General features: G+C 36.6%; 2 protein-coding genes across 2 annotated transcripts; both read right to left on the bottom strand.

The window, feature by feature from the left end:
• Positions 1-4,517: 4,517 nt before the first annotated feature.
• On the bottom strand, positions 4,518-5,297 carry LOC141386744 (uncharacterized). Its single transcript, XM_073955664.1, has one exon. It carries the CDS (start codon positions 5,295-5,297, stop codon positions 4,518-4,520), a length of 780 nt encoding a protein of 259 aa, XP_073811765.1.
• Positions 5,298-5,530: 233 nt separating this feature from the next.
• LOC141386743 (actin-5C-like) lies at positions 5,531-18,089 on the bottom strand. Its single transcript, XM_073955663.1, has 3 exons — positions 17,514-18,089; positions 10,170-10,498; positions 5,531-6,543 (listed from the first exon to the last, which is right to left on the bottom strand). The coding sequence occupies exons 1-3, from the start codon at positions 18,026-18,028 to the stop codon at positions 5,531-5,533; spliced, it is 1,857 nt and encodes a 618-aa protein (XP_073811764.1). The 5' UTR covers positions 18,029-18,089.
• Between the last annotated feature and the right edge of the window lie 3,482 nt (positions 18,090-21,571).

Genomic DNA, 21,571 nt, shown 5'->3' with positions numbered 1-21,571 from the left:
TTTTAGTCGGATTACGAAAAATTCTTGGCGGATAGCCCTTAGCATTATTTGATGTTCTGAATGTAATAGAAGTTGATGTATAAATTCTATGAACAATTTACAGAATATCGATTTTTCTGGTAGAATTATTTTCTGGTCGGCCATTCACGCGAAGTATTTTATGCTTGTCTAAGAATGGATTCAAGGTAAGTAATCGGCTCCTTTTGGGAATCGGTTGGTTTGACACCAGGGCCTCGTATTCCCAGGCGTAGTGAGACATCTGTGCTAGTCTTATGAATCTGTATTTGACAAATGAAATTTCAGGGGCTAATGATCGGTCAATCCGAACAGAAGTTATAAGCAAATATTGACTTAGCATAGTACTGAAGTTCAAAAAAATTTCCAAACTTTGAGAGCTTCTCCTGCAAAACTCACTTTTTAGACTTAACTATTATTTGGAGGTGTCGATATGAAGTATAAGAACTGTGTTTCATAAAAATAAATTGGCAAGAAAAGTGCATACAAATTGCGGCGTAGTAGCAGTTGAATGGAGTTGCTGATTAATTTTACGTATAATAAGATATCTGTGTTGGTGTTTGTTAGATATGATAATTTCTTATGTTAGATCTTATATGTATGTGTTGGATGCATATGTTATGTTAATTTGTCGGTGAACAGACATCTGTTAACTCCAATGACAAGACAACATTGTATTTAATGCACTGTTAACTTCTTTTTTACGTTAATGAATAGGTTTCGTTTTCTCTTTCATATTTGAATGATATTCTATGATTATTACACTGTACAACACAAAAAATAATTGTAAGATAATTCGGCCAGATTATCAAAGAGGACCGAAAAAAGTAGACACGTGTATCGGCGTTTTGAAAGCTTACGTCGGGAAGTAACCTAAATAGGCGTGGCAATTTCCGCCCATTTCTACAGGTTTTGAAATATTCGATATCAGATTCCTTGGAATCCTTGCATTTTAGGTATAAACTGTCATTGGCAATATTACTGACAACAATGCGGGGTATATTTTTATAAAAAATTAACCCTCATGCGAGGCACTAAACGGGTCGTTTTGGTCCCTTTTTTCAAAAACTTTTAAAAACTCCTTTAAAATGTGATCGTATCAAATCAAAATTTTCTACAAAATTATTTGTCAGAAAATTGTACTATAGTTCCCCGAATACACAAAAACTCTAAATAGTACGTAAACGCCAGGAATCTGCCAAAAGTAAAATCACGTTTTATGGTTAATCTTTATCTGCGTTTATTATTTTTTGTCCCACAAAACTCCATTCTAGATAGAAGACGTCTGTACAATTTTGGAAGAGATAGCCGTTTAGCGGACTGTAGCGTGTAGAGAAAAGAAGCGGTGGCGGACTCCTTCAGAAATTGCAAACAGTAGAAGCAAATGAAAAGCGGTAGACATCGATTTATTTTGTTGCAGACAAAATAAGGTTTTATTTTACTGTAAATATTTCGTCTTGATGACGAGGCGGTATTTATTCAAGTGAGATGAAAAAATGCAGCCATTTGCACACATTTTTGGTTACAATTCAGCAAACGAAAAATGACAGCAAAGATATGAAATGGTAGCCTCTCAGAATTGAGAAAAAGCTTTATTATTTGAGGCTACCAGATCGTTTAGGACAAGTTTCATGTGTAATTCAAAAAATAGTTCATTTATGATAATTCAAATTCTTAATGCTAGTGGTTGAAGTCGCTTCAACATGGCGGCCTCCCTTGCGTTGATGCAACTTAGTAATCGCAGGCTCCGGATATAACCCAACCGAAGACCGTGCTTTGTGCGATTGGGGTACTAGACGACGTTTGAATTAATCCTGCCCTGAGGATCTTAGGAATGAAGTCGTTAGCCAGGAGGAGTTCAATATTTTTTGGGTTGTAAAAATGCGGATCTGCTAGATCCGTCAAGTGGTTGTAGATGGATTGTAATGTCTTCTCAGTGGTTGGTTCTGCCAAGATGGGTGAGAGTTGTTTCTTTACTTCTCCCGTGATTTTAATTTTCACCGTGTGATCATGAAAGGACTGAAGGTTGAGCGTGGCAAAAGTTTTTCCTCCTCTCTGGGTGACAGGTAACTCGATCCTTTCTACTAAGTTCATGGAGATGAGTGTTTGGGTTGCTCCTGAGTTTAGTAACAGCCGTACTTTATCACATCCTTCTGTGGTTATTACCTTTGCCAGGTCAGTTGGTAAGAAGATGTGTCTTTTTGCACGGCAGCTCAGTCTTTCGCTCACGTTGGATCACGTCGTTGCGCAACTGCGGAGGAAGATGGCTTCGACTTGTTAGCGGGAGTTCTGGTTTGACGCTTGTTGGACTGATTCTGTCTCGCTTTAGTGCTGGTGTGATCGGGGCTACGATTTGGTGATGGTGAACGACGAGATACGAAGGGCTTAGAAGAGGTTGTGTGATTTTTTGCGTCCATATGAAGCATTGTATGGTGGTTCTTGTCACACACCATACAGGTTTTGCGACTCGGGCACCACTCCCGAGTGTGGGCGGTACATAGACAGTTGAAGCAGAATCCTTTCTGCTGGGCCTCTGATCGTCTTTTCTGGACCGTCATTTTTGAAAAGGTAGGATTGGAAGTTTTGAGGTCAAAAGGGCCAGCGAAATCAAGACCGGTGTTCGTAAAGGGCAGTGAAAAGGTGCATCGTTCAGGCGGTAGTTCGGCCATGATTTGATGTGATGTGCGGTGTTTGTAAATGGTGCATTTATGACATTTGCGGATACAATGGCGAACTGCACTTTTTAGTCGGATTACGAAAAATTCTTGGCGGATAGCCCTTAGCATTATTTGATGTTCTGAATGTAATTGAAGTTGATGTATAAATTCTATGAACAATTTACAGAATATCGATTTTTCTGGTAGAATTATTTTCTGGTCGGCCATTCACGCGAAGTATTTTATGCTTGTCTAAGAATGGATTCAAGGTAAGTAATCGGCTCCTTTTGGGAATCGGTTGGTTTGACCCCAGGGCCTCGTATTCCCAGGCGTAGTGAGACATCTGTGCTAGTCTTATGAATCTGTATTTGACAAATGAAATTTCAGGGGCTAATAAAACGCTTTTTCGCAGACCACCAGCTTGAATCCTTTTGCATCCGTGTATAAATCGGAACACATATGCAAACACCCGTAATGTTCTATCCCAGGAAGAAAAACGTTCGAGTAGTGAGCCTCCACTAACTTGGGTATGGAGTGCAATTACCTTTTGCTCATGGACAACTTCTTGAAATTTGCATTGTTTTGGCCAATGTTGGGGGTCCTCGGATAACCATTTTGGTCCATGCCACCACAAATTGCTGGATTTTAATTCGGTGGCAGTACATCCACGAGTACCAAGGTCAGCTGGATTATCGACGGTTGAAATATGTCTCCAATTAGCATTGCCGACATTATCTAGAATTTCCGAAACTTTGTTGGCTACAAATGTTTTCCAATGGTAAGGGGGTTTACTGATCCATGCCAGTGTAATAGTGGAATCAGTCCATAAATGGACTTCATGATTCGCAACATTTAGATTTTCTATGACATTTTTTACCAACTTTGACAACATTGCTGCTCCACACAGCTCAAGTCTGGGCAGGCTTACAGTTTTGAGTGGTGCTACTTTACTTTTTGAAACAAGTAGATTAGTGTATGTAACGTTTTGTGCAGAAGTGGATCGGATGTATATACATGAGTAGTATGCTTTCTCTGAAGCATCACAGAAGCCGTGTATTTGAGTTTTGTTTTCAGGAGAGTAGTAAATCCAACGAGGAACTTTTATGTTCTGTATACCGGAAAAGTTCGAAATAAAGGAATTCCATCTTTCAAAGGAATGTGACTTAATCTCCTCATCCCAATTGGTTTCATCGATCCATAATTGTTGCATCAAGACTTTCGCAAGCACTATAATTGGAGTTAACCACCCTGCCGGGTCGAATAACTTTGCTACTATAGACAAAACATTTCGTTTTGTAATCGAAACAGTTGGTAACTCTATATGCGACACTTTGTAAAAGAAATAGTCCTTTAGTGCATTCCATTGAATGCCTAATGTTTTCGTTTCGCCGACATCCTCTATTTGTAGAAATTCTTCGCTAAGAAGATCCTCGGGGGGGAGATTTTGTAGAATCTGTGGATGATTTAAAGTTATCTTCTTTAGTGGAAAGCCGCCCGAATTAAGTAATTCTATTACCTCATGAAGATGAGATCTTGCTTCGGTTAACGAATGGGCTCCGGAAAGAATGTCATCCACGTAAATATGACTTTTTAGAATGTAAGATGCAGTTGGATGTGACACTTCACTATCTTCACTGAGTTGTAGCAGAGTTCGAATAGCCAAGTATGGGGCACAGTTTACTCCAAATGTAACAGTTTGCAAGCAATAGTCATGAATTTTCTCCTCTGGAGAGTTTCGAAACAGAATCCTTTGGAATTGTTGGTCATCTTTATGCACAAGAATTTGGCGGTTTTTTTTTTTTTTTTGTATGTCGCCATTAAATGCGTATTTGAAAAGTCTCCATTTTAAACGACGTTCATTAAGTCATTTTGTAAGGTGGGGCCCGTGTAAAGGATGTCATTTAGCGAGGGACCGTTTTCAGTTCTCTTGGATGCGTTAAAAACGACTCTGACCTTTGTTGACATTCTTTCAGGCTTAACTACGGCATGGTGTGGCAGGTAATAGCATAAGAAGTGTTCGTTGTCAACTATTTCTACACTCGAAGTTTGCTTCATGTGACCAAGCGATACATATTCGGAAAGAACCTTATTGTATTCGGCGGCTAGCTCGGGATTTCGCTCAAGGGTTTTTTCCATCCTTAGAAATTGACCCAGAGCGGCACGTCTTGAGGATCCGAGATACATATCAGGGGTTATGTGTTGTTTAAACGGAAGCTTTACTATGTATCTACCATCAGATCTACGGTTCACAGTCTTTTTGTAGAAATGCTCACACCACACGTCTTCAGCCGACATGGGTTTCTCACTGGGAACATCCTCTATTTCCCAAAACTTTTGTATTTGACTATTAAGTGGATCAATAGTTGCAGTCCAAGAGGCAAATGAAACGACAGATTGTGATACGGGCTTGGCACTAAGGATCCACCCAAATTCCGTATTTTGGGCCAACAAATTTCCAGAAACATTCTTTTCAAGTCCAGGTTTCATAATTGTTGGTAGTAAATCGCCACCGATGAGGAAGTCAATAGGAGCGGGTTTAAAGAAGTTAGGATCAGCTAACTCCAGAGATTTCATGTAAGCAAAGTCTTGAATTGAGGTTGGGGAAGCGGGCATTAAGTGATTCATGTTTGTGATCACGATAGCGGAAACGGTCACCTTGAAATCTGATTTCCTAGACTTTAACTTTACTTCGCATGTCTTTGAAGAATTTTCTAAAAGCGTTCCACCCAGACCTGAAATCATCGTATGTGATTTCGTTGTCGGAATCTTGAAACGATTTATAATGCGGCTAGCAACAAAGGACTCTTGTGATCCCTGGTCGATGAAGACTCTAATAGTGAAACTAATACCTGGATGTTCTACATCCACCAAGGCTGTTGGTAAAACAGTTTTTTGACCAGATTGTGGGAAATTATTTTGAACATTAAATGTATTGGAGTAAGCAGCCGCGGATGTGTAGGCAATTCATCGTAGAAAGCCTCAATGTGATAAGACGCGGATGCTGATCTTGGAACTTGCGAATTTGGTTGGAAATGATTGTCTCCACCATAATGTAACAGTGTGTGATGCGGTTTCTTGCAGATTTGGCACAAGTATTTACTTTTACATTTCTTAGAAGTGTGTCCATATGACAAACAGTTCTCGCAGATTTGGTTTTCAGAAACAAATGTTCTTTTTTGTAAATATGACCAGGCACGAAACTTGGAGCAAGATCTTAAAGAATGATCTTGGTGACATGCTTTGCTTGCCTTATGAGATGTGTCAGTAGATGCATTGTACGTATTGAATTTGTGGGAACTGTGGTTGTTGTTGGATGGTTTCCTCATGTCATATATGGACTCGATCATATCTAATCTCTTGGAAATAAAATCATCTAATTGATCCCATGATGGCATTTCCTTATGCATACGGTCGGCAATACCAGGGTACATGGTGGTACCACCAAACAAGACAGTGTTGGCGTACAAGTCCTTACGGATATCAACATCGCACTTCATGATGGAGTTGTAAGTGGTTTCGTGGATACCGCAGGCTTCCATACCCAAGAAGGAAGGTTGGAACAATGCTTCTGGGAAACGGAAACATTCATTGCCAATGGTGATGACATGACCATCGGGCAATTCGTAGCTCTTTTCCAAGCTGGAGCTGGTGGCAGCGGTGGCCATTTCTTGTTCAAAGTCCAAAGCAACATAGCACAATTTTTCCTTGATGTCACGAACGATTTCACGTTCAGCGGTGGTGGTGAAAGAGTAACCACGTTCAGTCAAGATCTTCATCAAGTAGTCGGTCAAATCGCGACCAGCCAAATTTAAACGCAAGATAGCGTGAGGCAAGGCTGTAACGAACACTTGACGGTGTTTGCAAATACTTCCTTTAGAAGTATCATGTTCACAGAAACATACATTTCGGCATAAACAAACACTAGTAACAGGACTACGGGAGTTTTTAATTTGCTAGCAATAGCAGTCGGCTGGGGGGTTCGCGTCCTGTACTAATATTTATCTGTTCGAACGTTGCAATAATAATACTTAACTCCCTTTTTAACATAAGAAATTTGTATTTGGCCAATAATTACCTAGGTCCCCTGAAACTAATTGACCCCTGTAGACCTACTAATCTGTCATGAAAAAATTAAGAAATAAGAAATGGTATTGATTTAGGTTGTTTTTCCTTGGGCGACTCCTCGGTGGTTTTTGGAGCGCTAGCCTCATTACCCACCCTACCTATGGTTCTACTCGGCGAATACATTGTTATAGAACCCCTTAACTAATGAAAGAAACTAGATTTTTATTTCGTTTGCAACATCTACTTTAGGGAAACTCCACAAGTTTAAAATTTAGAGATCCATATTATATATCCAATTTATTCAACTTATTGCATGCATGTAAATAATAAAAAATCTTAAATATAATATCGCCAATAATAATTCAGTATAGTTTGACATTTGTTTTCATTTTGTAACTTAGTGCTATTGAGGGAAACAGAATTAATTACTATACTTTATAGAATGTAAATAGAAATTACAAGAACGTAGGATTTGATAAACCGACAACTTTATAATCTAGATGTAGGGTGCTTTTTCGAAAGCAAAACAAAACTAATAAAAGTAGAAAAAAGATAAAAGTAGAAAAAAGAGATAAACCACAAAAGTGAAAAGATGGATTATTCGTTGATTATTCTTTGTTACGGATAAGTGTGAAGTAAAATGGGGTGTTTAATAAAGCAAAAACAACATTCACTTACCATACAAACAGCTGATATCCATTGAAGAGGCCTCCCAATTGATGTCGTTCGATGTATGGTTATTATGCTGGAACAAATCTATACGCTTAAGGTTTTGAATATTTCATTAAGTTAATCACTGATTTCAACGTTGTGGCATATCCCTGTTTAGATTAATTTATGCACTATAACTAGGTTTCTTTGTAGGTTTAATTTTAATAATAACATTATACTTTTCCTGACACTTTCTATGAAATTTTTATGCATTACTTTATGTGTATTGTATTACATGCAAATTTTAACAATCAATTACAATTATTATATTTTAATTCACTTTTCAATATCCACTGATGTATTTTTAACTCTTCAAACCGTTCAATTCAACGCGTCACACAAAACTAGATTTTTGTGAAGAATGCAAGAAGAAATTAGTTGAAGGTCATAATTTGTTGTTGTTTTACAACAGCAATTAGAGACAGAAGAAGAGGAAAAATGATCAATGAATATGGAACAGCTATTTTGGTTGTCGTCAAATCAAAGAGAATGCAAAAGAGTCAGGAAAGTTTTATATGAAGTTTTTGTTGTTATCAATACTTAAGGTTTGTTTCTTTCTTCTAAGAGGATCACAATTGAATTCTCTCTGTAACCAGGTTGGTTCCAGATGAAGTTCCAATGGATATTAGGGAGGTCCAATAATATTAAAATACTGTTCAGAGGTGCCGCTACTGTGAAATCGCTGGTCGAGAAGATTTGAAAATTGCTCCAAAAATAAAAACGACCAAAACTCCAATACTTAGTTTGATTACCAAATCATGAATCCAAGGGAAATTTGGTGAATTCAAATGATGTTCGAGACTGCACTTCTGTATGATGGTTCTATACTTTTCAACCATCTGAAATCCACGTTTGTAGAATGCTTGGGGTACTGATGACACTTTCCTGTGAAAATAATGAGTTCACCCACTGTTCAACTGTTCTTGACTCCGGATATAATGTTATGACCCGTCTATTTGGACATGTGACAATTGATGGCTTGGAGAAGACACGCCATGTACAGTTGCGTTGAAAGTGCAAATTTCACCTTAAAACTTCTTATTGATTTTGGTATTGGACAGGTTTGTTGGATATTCGTCTGCAGATAAGGAAAAAAATCGTTTTCCTTGGATAGATATAAACGAAACCTCCACCATTTATGTCGGGTCGCTCCAAAATCTGGAGCTAACCTTACAATTTCCAAGTAAGGAGTAAGTTTTCCTAAATATTTCAAAAATTACCACTTTTGTTCAAATATATTTGAGTAATAAAGTTTACCTTTTGATATTTTAATTGAATTTTCGAATAATTATAATAATATCCGTATATAGGAAAATTATGACACTTTATTTTTTTATGAGGTTAAATTTTTTTTTAACTTAAGGATCAGAAGATAATTTGAAGTGTACTCTATGCGGATTTACAGCGAAAAGAATGTACTTAGGAAAAAACGTGTTTCAAGAAACCTCTAGTTAATCGATTTTTAAGGGGTTAAAGCGTAATGCCAAAATTGGTAGAAGGTGATAAATGTTGCCAGATTGCGACATACCAAAAGGAATTGAAGATAATCAGATCGATAACTCTTGGAATATTGGAATCGGTAGATATTACGACCGTTAAATTTATTTCCTTTATATTTAAAAATAAAACAATCAAAAATCGCAATTTCTTAATGAAAGTTCACTACAAAACCGCATAATTCGGGCTCATTGAGCAACAGAATTAGGAGGAGAAAGAACTTTCAAGGCCTGATATCCTTACCATGAAAAGTTCCTACCAGTTTTCCATCCATATCTTCCAATATGTAGTAATGGCTTCCAAGTTTTTCGCGAACTTTCGCCTTAATAAAAACTGGAGCCAATTTGGAGTTAAATTTCTTCTCTAAATTGCTCTGGGCAAAATTTCTCCTAAAGACTTCTTGTCCCACATTAAAGGTAGTTAATCTTGTTCTAAGATTATACTGATCTTTATTTTTTTCATAGGCATCTTTTATATGTTTCCTGATATCATTGCGAATAATCTGGAGATGATCTTCCCTTGCTAATGTTACCTGAGGTTCTTCTAAGACTTCTAAGTTTTTTAATAGTTTATATGATGACCCGTGGGTTATCATATTCAGCCCGAAGAGAGCACGATATGGTGTCATGTTTATAGCCTGATGATGAGAGTTTCGTAGTGCACAGCATATGGAACTTAAATGTTTGTCCCAAAGTTGGTGATCTGTTTTTATATATGCTCTGATTCCGGCTATCAACGATCGATTTACGCGCTCGGACGCATTTGACTGCGGCGAGTAATACGCAGTATACGAATGGGTTATTCCATAAGAAGTGAGAAAGGCATTGAAGTCGTGAGCCTTGAACTGCGTTCCATTGTCACTCACAATGGTTTCTGGCACACCGAACATGTGGAAAATATGTTTTTCAAGAAATTCTTGAATGTTGGAAGACGTAAATTTTCGGAGTGGACATACCCAGTGGTATTTCGTGAGGTGATCCAAGACTATTAGTAGACCTAGTAGACCAGACTTACTACGTGGATAGGGTCCCAGAATATCTATATAAAGTCTTTGAAAGGGTCTGAAAGTTGCAATTTGTTTTCCCATTGGGGGTTTCATTATAAAATTTGGCGGCTTTGTCGCTTTGCAAACTTCGCAAGACTTTATATAGCTTCGGACGTCCCGTACCATCCCTGGCCAGTAAAAATTTCTTCTGAGAATTTCTAAAGTCTTAACAGTCCCACCGTGAGACGCTATGGGGGAATCATGAGCCCTACTCAAAACAGATTTCCTCAGATTTTCTGGAATCCAGAGTTTCCAGGCAGAGTTCTGTTGATCAGGGTCCCCCGAATAATGTTCCGCTCTCAGGTATACATATTCATCGACTATTTTAATGTCAGGATATTTTTCTGAATTCTCAGACACCTTCTTTTTAAGTTCCTCATAGTCTTGATCTTTAAAGTGGAGAGAATTCAAATCCACTTCGGGTTCAACCATGTCCAGACTATCGACAGATGCTTCCGGTATTCGAGAAAGAGCATCCGGTACAATATTGTCTTTTCCCTTTCGATGGCTCACAGTAAAACGAAAGGATTGAAGTTGAAAAACCCACCTTGCCAATCTCCCACTCAAGTTTGGCTGCTTCATCAGCCACACCAAACTAGAGTGGTCAGTGATAACTTCGAAGTCCTGCATTTCGAGATAGCATCTGAAGCGTTTTATCGCTTCTAGAGCAGCCAAGCACTCGCGCTCGGTAACGCTATAATTGCGTTGTGCCGAATTAAGCTTTCTGCTCATAAATGCTATAGGACGTTCTCGGTTATCACTGTCCAGTTGGATAAGCACAGCACCAATTCCATAGTCGCTGGCGTCACAATGCACGAAAAATTTCTTCGAAAAATCCGGGTTTATAAGGACAGGTGCAGAAGTTAAAAGTGTTTTAATTCTTTCAAATGCACTCTGTGCCTCGGGTGTCCACACGAACTTCTTTTTGGTTGATACCACTTCGGTTATCGGGAAGACTTCGGTTGAGAAGTTCTCAATAAACCGACGGTACCAACCCGCAAGTCCGAGGAACCCTCGAACCTGCTTCAGGTTCTTTGGAATAGGCCAGTTTATGATCGAGCTGATCTTATCGGGATCGGTGGTTATCCCGCCATTTCCAATAACATACCCTAAATAATTCACACGTGTAACGCAGAATTTACTTTTCCCTATATTTAGGGTCAAATTTGCCTTTTTAAATTGTGAAGCAATACGAACCAAAACCTCTATATGATCCTCAAAGCTTTCGGAAACAACCACTAAGTCATCCAGGTAGCCAAATACGCAATGTCGGAGATCTGCTGGTATGATCTCATCCACAAGACGGCACATAGTCTGTGGAGCATTACAAAGCCCAAAGGGCATCACGACGAATTGGTATAAAGGTCTACCTGGGATAGTGAAGGCTGTTAGAGGTTTGGAAGCTTCATCTAAAGCTACTTGCCAATAAGCATCCTTAAGGTCTAACTTAGTTATTAGATTGGCTTTAGGAAGCCTAGCAAAGATGCCTTCTATCGACGGAAGAGGGTATGCGTCTTTTTTGGTAACGCTATTCAATTTGCGTGCGTCTAAGCACAATCTAATTTTGCCTGGTTTTAAAACAAGCCTCATCGGCGAACTCCAGGCTGATGTTGAAGGTTCGATTACTCCCAAAGCAAGCATTCTGTCGATTTCTTTGAAAATCACCTTTTCGACAGCCGGTGATACCGGATAAAATCTTTGTTTGATTGGAAGTGCGTTGCCTACGTCGATAGAATGTTTAATTAAAGGCGTTCGACCTAAGCCTTGAATTTCAAAGTTAGGGAATAGTTTTATCACACAAGCGAGTTGTTGTTTTTGGACAGTGGAAAGAGGGTATGAAATATCTTGGTTTGGATCATCTGTACCATTCGGTAAGTCAGTATTAGGTTCTTGTAACTCTGATATATCTTCAGGATGATTAAGTGATATCATGTCAACAGAGCCGAGAAAATTTTCGAACAGATTAAATGCTTTGAAAAAATCAATACCCAAGATTATCCTTTGGGATATCGAAGGAATTAAGAATAGCTTAATGGGGTGTGTTTGGTTTTTAAAGGTTATTTCAACATCTAACCAACCAACAACTTTTTGAGGACTTCCATCAGCAGTTTTTACATACGCTTTAGTTTTTGTAAAATTGTCGTATTTTTCAAAATCAGTGGTTGCCAGATCAGCGCCTAGACAACTTATATTGGCTCCTGTGTCCAGGAGACCAAATTCTTTAAAGTCCAAAAAAGAAACTTGAGCGTAGAAACGCTTATCCTTGAGATCGTTGACTATGGCGGATACTAAAAACCTTCTACTTAGCTTCCTTAATGTCCAATATTTTCGAAGCCTTACAGTAGATCTTTTGGGTTTTGAAAAACAAGTTGTGGTTAGAGTGTCTACATTGAAAATTTTATTTCTTTTTTCTATGTAATTCTCCCATCGTACATGGTAAGGAAGAATCGGATATAACATGTTGGAAACATTATTACTGAATTTTGAATTATTCTCAGGTTTAGAGAGAATCTGTTTTATTTGGCTTGAAATTTCTGGTTGAGTAGAAAGTCCGGTTTGAGTAACGAAATCTGTTTGAGTAATGGCATTTTTTGAAGAAGTTTGTTTATGTACTATGGTTCCACTCTGGGAACTGGAGGTCTTACGTTTTTTGAAGGCAAAGCTTTTTTTGCCAGACAAATTTTGCAATTAGGTTTGTAAACCTCTTTTGCCCCGCAACCATAGCAAAATATCTTCCTGTCTTTAAGACAATCTTCCCAGTGATGTCCGACTTCTTCACAATTCCAACACTGAATCTTGTTCGGATATGTTTTGATGGCATCAACTGAGGCGTCAACTAAGGCAGAGTTAACAGACTCAGAAGTGTTTTCTTCTATGTCCAACTCGGATATTTGTCTTCTAGGTTGAGGTAGGTTGACATTTCTAGTTAGTAAATTCCTTCTGACATGTTCGTCACTCAAAAAATTTTCTCTTTTCTGCACAAGTTTACGCAAATGAGAAATTGAGTCTATTTGTAGGTATAACAAATCTTGCCTTATTTCAGGTCGAAGATTTCTTGTGATGATTTCCACAAGTTCTGATTCTGACATTGGGGAACTAAGCCTGTCAACAATGGAAGATATAGCTTCATAGAATATGTCGAAGCTTTCAGCAGGTTTCTGCTTCCTATTCCTCAGTTCTTCCCTAATATCAAAGCAAGTCTTAAAGTCACGATATTGTGATCTCAATGCTAAACAAAAATGATTCCATTCTACATTGAGCACTTGCTTTCGGTACCGCCAGTACCAGTTTTTGGCTTTACCGGTTAATAGAATATTAAGATGTTTACAAATCAAGGAAAAGTCACCGTTAAAATTATCGTTGGTAAGGGATTGCAATCGGTATATAAATTCCTCGACATTTAACCCATTTGGGGACCCGTCAAATTGCAAATGCCAACTATGAATTATCGAGCTGATTTTATCCGCGGAAAAGTTAAATGACGACAGACTAGAACTATTTCCGGAATCATTTGAGGATGCAGTATTAAGATTTGGATTTAAAGAAGTATCTCTTTGTAATGCATTGTCATTAGATGAGTTAGAACAATCATTATGTTGTTGAATTGGTAAAGGGTTGTTTGAAGATCTAGGAAGTATGTTTAGATTACCTAAAAGTCTAGTTATGTTTTGTTCTATTAAGCGATTTAGCTCATTCATATCTACTACAGATTGAGTATTATTATTCTGAAAAGATGTTTGAGGTCTATGTCTTGGTGGAGTATTCATATGTTCAGGATTTATAGAAGAAGTATTTGAATCCGGATTACTTTGAGTGTAACTTCGAGTGTTATAGTGAAAAGCTTTGGCTCCTCTCGGTTTACCTTTTTTATTGCCTTTACTACCTGAAGGATACGACTGAGTAGGGTTTTTAGGTAGTGGAAGAGGAATTTCTACCTCTGAATCAGTTATAAATGTATACTTTCGAAGGTCTGCCAGATTGCAAGATTTCTTGCAGATCGGACATTCTGCTGAAGTTGCCAAAAATGTCTCTATGCAACTTCTATGAAAAATGTGAGAACATTCTTTTATTATCAAGCATTCTTCACTTTCTGAAATCGGCTCTTCACAAATGAAGCAGTCCAAAATAGTGTCAGCGTTTGTAGCTGTATCCGAAGGTGGTATATTAGATGTTGGAGGAGGAGTTCGACTAAGCGACATGTTTATAGTATTAAGTTTGTAATGGTTCAGAAAAAGATTATAAATTAGAGGAAATGTAAGTCCGGAAAATCAGAATTTGTAAACACAAAAGCATTTAACTGAATACGTATCAGATAGTACTAATATGTTTTTTTTTTTTTAATTTAAAAACAATAAAAATGTATGTATGTATAAAGGAGTTTCCAAAAAGATTACGATGTGAAACGAAATAAAACGACAACTAACAAAAATCAATACAGGAATGCAAATATTGTCTATTAAGGTTTATGGTAACGTAAAGATCAGTGATATCAACAAACCAATTTGAATCCAATTACTACGAGACCTGAAGGATTCCTCCAAAATAATCTGGACAAAGATCTGCAGACAGCAACATCTTTGTAATCCTGAGATATATTTAGAGGTAATTGATATCTAGTTTATATTCACTGATGCAAATAAGATAACATAAATCCATTACTTGGTTTCATTCTCAATATTTTTGCTTTCATAAATCTAGAAGAAATATACAACTACTAAACGGTTAGTCTGCTCGAAACTTTGAAACCTCAAACAACCAAAAATATCCAGAGAAGTGATGTATATTTTTCCACATAAATGTCTACAATCACATTGAAAAATCGCAAAGCAACTTAAAGTTTGAACTCTAAAATGTAATAAAATTTGAGCCGAAAGGAAGATGGAGCTCCTTCGGCCCCACGTGCTGGGCGCCAATTATTGTAACGAACACTTGACGGTGTTTGCAAATACTTCCTTTAGAAGTATCATGTTCACAGAAACATACATTTCGGCATAAACAAACACTAGTAACAGGACTACGGGAGTTTTTAATTTGCTAGCAATAGCAGTCGGCTGGGGGGTTCGCGTCCTGTACTAATATTTATCTGTTCGAACGTTGCAATAATAATACTTAACTCCCTTTTTAACATAAGAAATTTGTATTTGGCCAATAATTACCTAGGTCCCCTGAAACTAATTGACCCCTGTAGACCTACTAATCTGTCATGAAAAAATTAAGAAATAAGAAATGGTATTGATTTAGGTTGTTTTTCCTTGGGCGACTCCTCGGTGGTTTTTGGAGCGCTAGCCTCATTACCCACCCTACCTATGGTTCTACTCGGCGAATACATTGTTATAGAACCCCTTAACTAATGAAAGAAACTAGATTTTTATTTCGTTTGCAACATCTACTTTAGGGAAACTCCACAAGTTTAAAATTTAGAGATCCATATTATATATCCAATTTATTCAACTTATTGCATGCATGTAAATAATAAAAAATCTTAAATATAATATCGCCAATAATAATTCAGTATAGTTTGACATTTGTTTTCATTTTGTAACTTAGTGCTATTGAGGGAAACAGAATTAATTACTATACTTTATAGAATGTAAATAGAAATTACAAGAACGTAGGATTTGATAAACCGACAACTTTATAATCTAGATGTAGGGTGCTTTTTCGAAAGCAAAACAAAACTAATAAAAGTAGAAAAAAGATAAAAGTAGAAAAAAGAGATAAACCACAAAAGTGAAAAGATGGATTATTCGTTGATTATTCTTTGTTACGGATAAGTGTGAAGTAAAATGGGGTGTTTAATAAAGCAAAAACAACATTCACTTACCATACAAACAGCTGATATCCATTGAAGAGGCCTCCCAATTGATGTCGTTCGATGTATGGTTATTATGCTGGAACAAATCTATACGCTTAAGGTTTTGAATATTTCATTAAGTTAATCACTGATTTCAACGTTGTGGCATATCCCTGTTTAGATTAATTTATGCACTATAACTAGGTTTCTTTGTAGGTTTAATTTTAATAATAACATTATACTTTTCCTGACACTTTCTATGAAATTTTTATGCATTACTTTATGTGTATTGTATTACATGCAAATTTTAACAATCAATTACAATTATTATATTTTAATTCACTTTTCAATATCCACTGATGTATTTTTAACTCTTCAAACCGTTCAATTCAACGCGTCACACAAAACTAGATTTTTGTGAAGAATGCAAGAAGAAATTAGTTGAAGGTCATAATTTGTTGTTGTTTTACAACAGCAATTAGAGACAGAAGAAGAGGAAAAATGATCAATGAATATGGAACAGCTATTTTGGTTGTCGTCAAATCAAAGAGAATGCAAAAGAGTCAGGAAAGTTTTATATGAAGTTTTTGTTGTTATCAATACTTAAGGTTTGTTTCTTTCTTCTAAGAGGATCACAATTGAATTCTCTCTGTAACCAGGTTGGTTCCAGATGAAGTTCCAATGGATATTAGGGAGGTCCAATAATATTAAAATACTGTTCAGAGGTGCCGCTACTGTGAAATCGCTGGTCGAGAAGATTTGAAAATTGCTCCAAAAATAAAAACGACCAAAACTCCAATACTTAGTTTGATTACCAAATCATGAATCCAAGGGAAATTTGGTGAATTCAAATGATGTTCGAGACTGCACTTCTGTATGATGGTTCTATACTTTTCAACCATCTGAAATCCACGTTTGTAGAATGCTTGGGGTACTGATGACACTTTCCTGTGAAAATAATGAGTTCACCCACTGTTCAACTGTTCTTGACTCCGGATATAATGTTATGACCCGTCTATTTGGACATGTGACAATTGATGGCTTGGAGAAGACACGCCATGTACAGTTGCGTTGAAAGTGCAAATTTCACCTTAAAACTTCTTATTGATTTTGGTATTGGACAGGTTTGTTGGATATTCGTCTGCAGATAAGGAAAAAAATCGTTTTCCTTGGATAGATATAAACGAAACCTCCACCATTTATGTCGGGTCGCTCCAAAATCTGGAGCTAACCTTACAATTTCCAAGTAAGGAGTAAGTTTTCCTAAATATTTCAAAAATTACCACTGTTGTTCAAATATATTTGAGTAATAAAGTTTACCTTTTGATATTTTAATTGAATTTTCGAATAATTATAATAATATCCGTATATAGGAAAATTATGACACTTTATTTTTTTATGAGGTTAAATTTTTTTTTAACTTAAGGATCAGAAGATAATTTGAAGTGTACTCTATGCGGATTTACAGCGAAAAGAATGTACTTAGGAAAAAACGTGTTTCAAGAAACCTCTAGTTAATCGATTTTTAAGGGGTTAAAGCGTAATGCCAAAATTGGTAGAAGGTGATAAATGTTGCCAGATTGCGACATACCAAAAGGAATTGAAGATAATCAGATCGATAACTCTTGGAATATTGGAATCGGTAGATATTACGACCGTTAAATTTATTTCCTTTATATTTAAAAATAAAACAATCAAAAATCGCAATTTCTTAATGAAAGTTCACTACAAGGCATAACCTTCATAGATGGGTACAGTGTGGGAGACACCATCACCAGAATCCAACACAATACCAGTGGTACGACCAGAAGCGTACAATGACAATACAGCCTGGATGGCTACATACATAGCGGGTGTGTTGAAGGTTTCGAACATGATTTGTGTCATCTTCTCGCGATTAGCCTTGGGGTTCAAGGGAGCTTCAGTCAACAAGACGGGATGTTCTTCGGGGGCGACACGCAATTCATTGTAGAAAGTGTGATGCCAGATCTTTTCCATATCGTCCCAGTTGGTGACAATACCGTGTTCAATGGGGTATTTCAATGTGAGGATACCACGTTTGCTTTGGGCTTCATCACCGACATATGAGTCTTTTTGGCCCATACCGACCATGACACCTTGATGGCGAGGACGGCCGACAATTGAGGGGAAGACAGCACGGGGAGCATCATCACCAGCGAAACCGGCTTTGCACATACCGGAACCGTTATCAACAACTAAGGCAGCAACTTCTTCGTCACACATTTTGTTTGCGTGTTTTACTGTATTGATGAACTGAAGAACAAACGAACCACAAAGCTTGACAGCTGAACTACGAACAACCTGTCCTCTTTCGCTCCCCACCTATGTATGTCCTAAAAAAGAGATAGTGAAAAAGAAAAAACACACACATCACATATAAACCAAGTCTGGTTAACAGAAATACAAAAGACGACACAATTCAAACAATGCGCGACTTTTGACAACATACTTCGATCTCTGTCAGCCAACTCTACTCTCACTGCACGTCAGCAGTCGTCAACACCACCGGCTGTTAGGCGCTGCACACTGATCTCTTTACAATGTAAAGTTTACATATGGTCTGTTCCTTCACTTTTGAAAATGGTAAAACCGGCAAAAGTAGTAAAACTTGTAAACTGCTCACAAATGAATTGTATGGTGTCAGAAGTAAAGGAACGCTTTTCGAGTAAAAAGGGGTTGGAGATTATTGCACGTAAAGGAACAGAGCTAAAAGTTCATTCATACGTACCGCATACTGAGCATTTTCAACATTACCTCCGCTTGCGCCAACAGCGCTGTTAGAAGTCAGCCAACTCTTTTTGTTTGTACGTATAGTTGTGTGTGCATAACATACCCTACCCAACTTCAACCGCCGCAACCGAACTACATTCATTTCCTACTCAGAACACCAAGAACAAGTGAGTGTGGTCAACTCTCTTTTAATAGTTAAAGTCGAACATACCAACACACGAAGTACAACAACAACAAACCAGACTCATGCAAATGACGCACATTTGAACTGGATATTACGCGGATGTGTGCAGAAATAATTAATTTGTTTATAATTATAAACTGGCATAATAATGACAAAAAGTTATTACATTACAAACCATAATTGCACAATAAAAAAATAATAAGGAAATAATCAAGAATGTATGTGTACATTAACAACAAAAGGAATTCCAACATAATTTGACAAAACTTAAAAAAAAATCCTCTAGAAGAAAACGAAAGCAAGAGAAGTAACAAAGGAGAAATACAACAATTCCACCAGTAACGGCAGCAAAAGTCAAAAAACCAAAAAAGGTATTTGAATTGAATTACAACAAATAAGACAACTAACGTATTTACAAAGTTTACAGTAGTTGTCTTTCTACGTGATAATTTATTGCAAAATTTTACTGAATATTGTCTTTTATTCAAAATTTGCCGATTGAGAAATTTCTGCAGATTCCGGAGGAAATAGTGTTCAGTACATTTAAGAAGAAAAAAGACAACAATTGTTGTGATGATAAAAAGCAACAATGAAGAAAATTTAGTGTCATTCTTAAAATGAAGGAATGAGTATAAACCTGTTGAATGTGTTTTAAAGATGCATTATAATAATCGAGTAGTTAATTTGTTAATATTGCATTGTTTCAAAATAGATCCAAGGCTAAACAACCATTGAATGTAAACGTTTGTTGGAAATTAATGAAATGCTCTGAAGCAAATTGTCTGCAAAACAGCTTGTAACATTCATAAAAATTGTTACAAAATAGTATCGAAAGAGATTAACTCCATTCGAACACAATTGGCATTGAATTATAGTACGTTTATATATAGATGGATTTAATAAATCTATTGGATCTCAAAGGTCAATTACTCTGCGTGTCGATAATCGGGAAAAGAAGTCGGCGGAAGATATCGACATGAATGCCCTAAAAATCGATTAATAACTAATCGATAATTTTTATGATCACTTTTGAATAAAAAGTAAAAGGATTAAGTGGTGAAGTGATCGACTGATCAAAATTTATATATTTTTTTTCTTTGAATTGTTTTTGTTTTGAAATAAATTGTTGACCGCCAGCGTCAAAGTGTTGAATTGAAATAAATTCTCTTTTTCTTGAATAACAATAAACAACACGTAAGTATCTCCAGTATACTTGTGTTGTGTGTGTACTTGTGCTTTGTACCTAGAATTTCAATTTGTTGTTTGTCGCGCCGTACAACAACAAGTCAATCTTGGTTCCTGAAATATCTTTATTTTTCTGGAACCTTATAAGTCCTTTCGCCTGGAACGGAACTTATACATAGTCCTTCGAGCCAAGAAAGCGAAAACCCCTAAGAAATTAGTATAATTGCAATTTCTGAAAAGAAATTTTTACTAATTTTTTGTATTGGAAAGAAGAAGCATTTCTAGTTATTTTGTTGTTGTAGTTGTTTGAATTGTGCTGAAAAGTACTTGAACGCTTCACGTAAATATAAATTAATAATTGAAACACTGTCACTGATCATAAAATATATAACATCATTTTATACGTTTAATGTTTTTGTCAAAGGTCATAAACATAACAAAAAACGATAATTGAAAAAAACACCCTCTCACTTAAATTGTTGTTGTTTACATTACATTTGTAATTTCTATTATATTAGTGCGCTACATTCAATAACTACTCGATTACTTGTTGTGGGTACTCATTTACCAACATCACATAAATTGAAGTTTAATTAGTGACGCAGTAACGTAAAATCCGTAACGTAATCGTAAAGTAACGCAATACCCGTAGAGAAAACTGCAAATTGCGTTACACATAATTTCATTTCATTTGCAGAATTAAAAGAATACTAAAATAAAAATATTAATAAACGATTTCGTATAAGTTTTTTAAATAAACTGTAGCATACAATCTGAGAGGCTTGATTTATGAGTTCATGAAAGAACACTGAAATACTCCTGCTGTAAACAAATGGGTATGGCATGCTTTTGTACCACGGCCTTATAACTCGCCGGAGGTGTGGGTTCTTTCCATAGTTTACCGGAGATTAGCTACATTACCAAATTTTATATGTTGTAACAAGCATGCACGATATAATTTTGAAGATGCAAATACAAAAAGAGTGTAAAGAAAAGAAGTTTAGGATTCCCTTGAGATTATATACGGGAAGCGCCGATGGTTTGCACAAATCCCTTTTGCCCACCCTACCATGTTACTCAGCATCCACTGCCAAATTCGAGTAACCCATAATCAGTATCCCCCACTAACTACTGGTGCCTATCTTAGTCAAACTCAAATGAAGATTCAATTCATGGTTAATTCAACCAAAGTTTTAATAACAATTTCAAAAACCATATTCTAAGAAAACTTAAACAGACTATATTATAATCTAAGTTGCTTAAGACATTGGCAGCAATGACAAAAACATAATTCAAAAGCAGAATAAAGATCTATTTGGTAATACATTATATTTTGTTTCAGCTAAAAATTCGATATTGGTTTGTGTGTATGTTCGAGGTATGAAGAAAGAGGACTTTAAAACTGTAACAGCTAGTTTAGAAGCCGAGTTAAATGACCTTCTGTTTAGGAATGGTGGTTTTATTTCGGTAAAGGGCTGTTTACACCATCTATCAATGCCATATGAGCTGCCATTTCTTTCACCCATTCGACATTCTCTATGTTTGTCAAAATTGACGTCATCCATACAACTTTCAATTTGTGCGTTCATACCTACAAGTGTTATTTTCGTATGACATAACCTATAAATATAAAAACAGCTGTTTTTGTCATTGTTTACATTTATTGT

Source organism: Musca autumnalis, unplaced genomic scaffold (genome assembly GCF_047663935.1).
Source record: "Musca autumnalis isolate F117 unplaced genomic scaffold, ASM4766393v1 scaffold_5, whole genome shotgun sequence".
NCBI lineage: Eukaryota > Metazoa > Arthropoda > Insecta > Diptera > Muscidae > Musca > Musca autumnalis.
The sequence above is the reverse complement of the archived record's forward strand: the minus strand, read 5'-3'. Positions and strand labels throughout refer to the sequence as shown.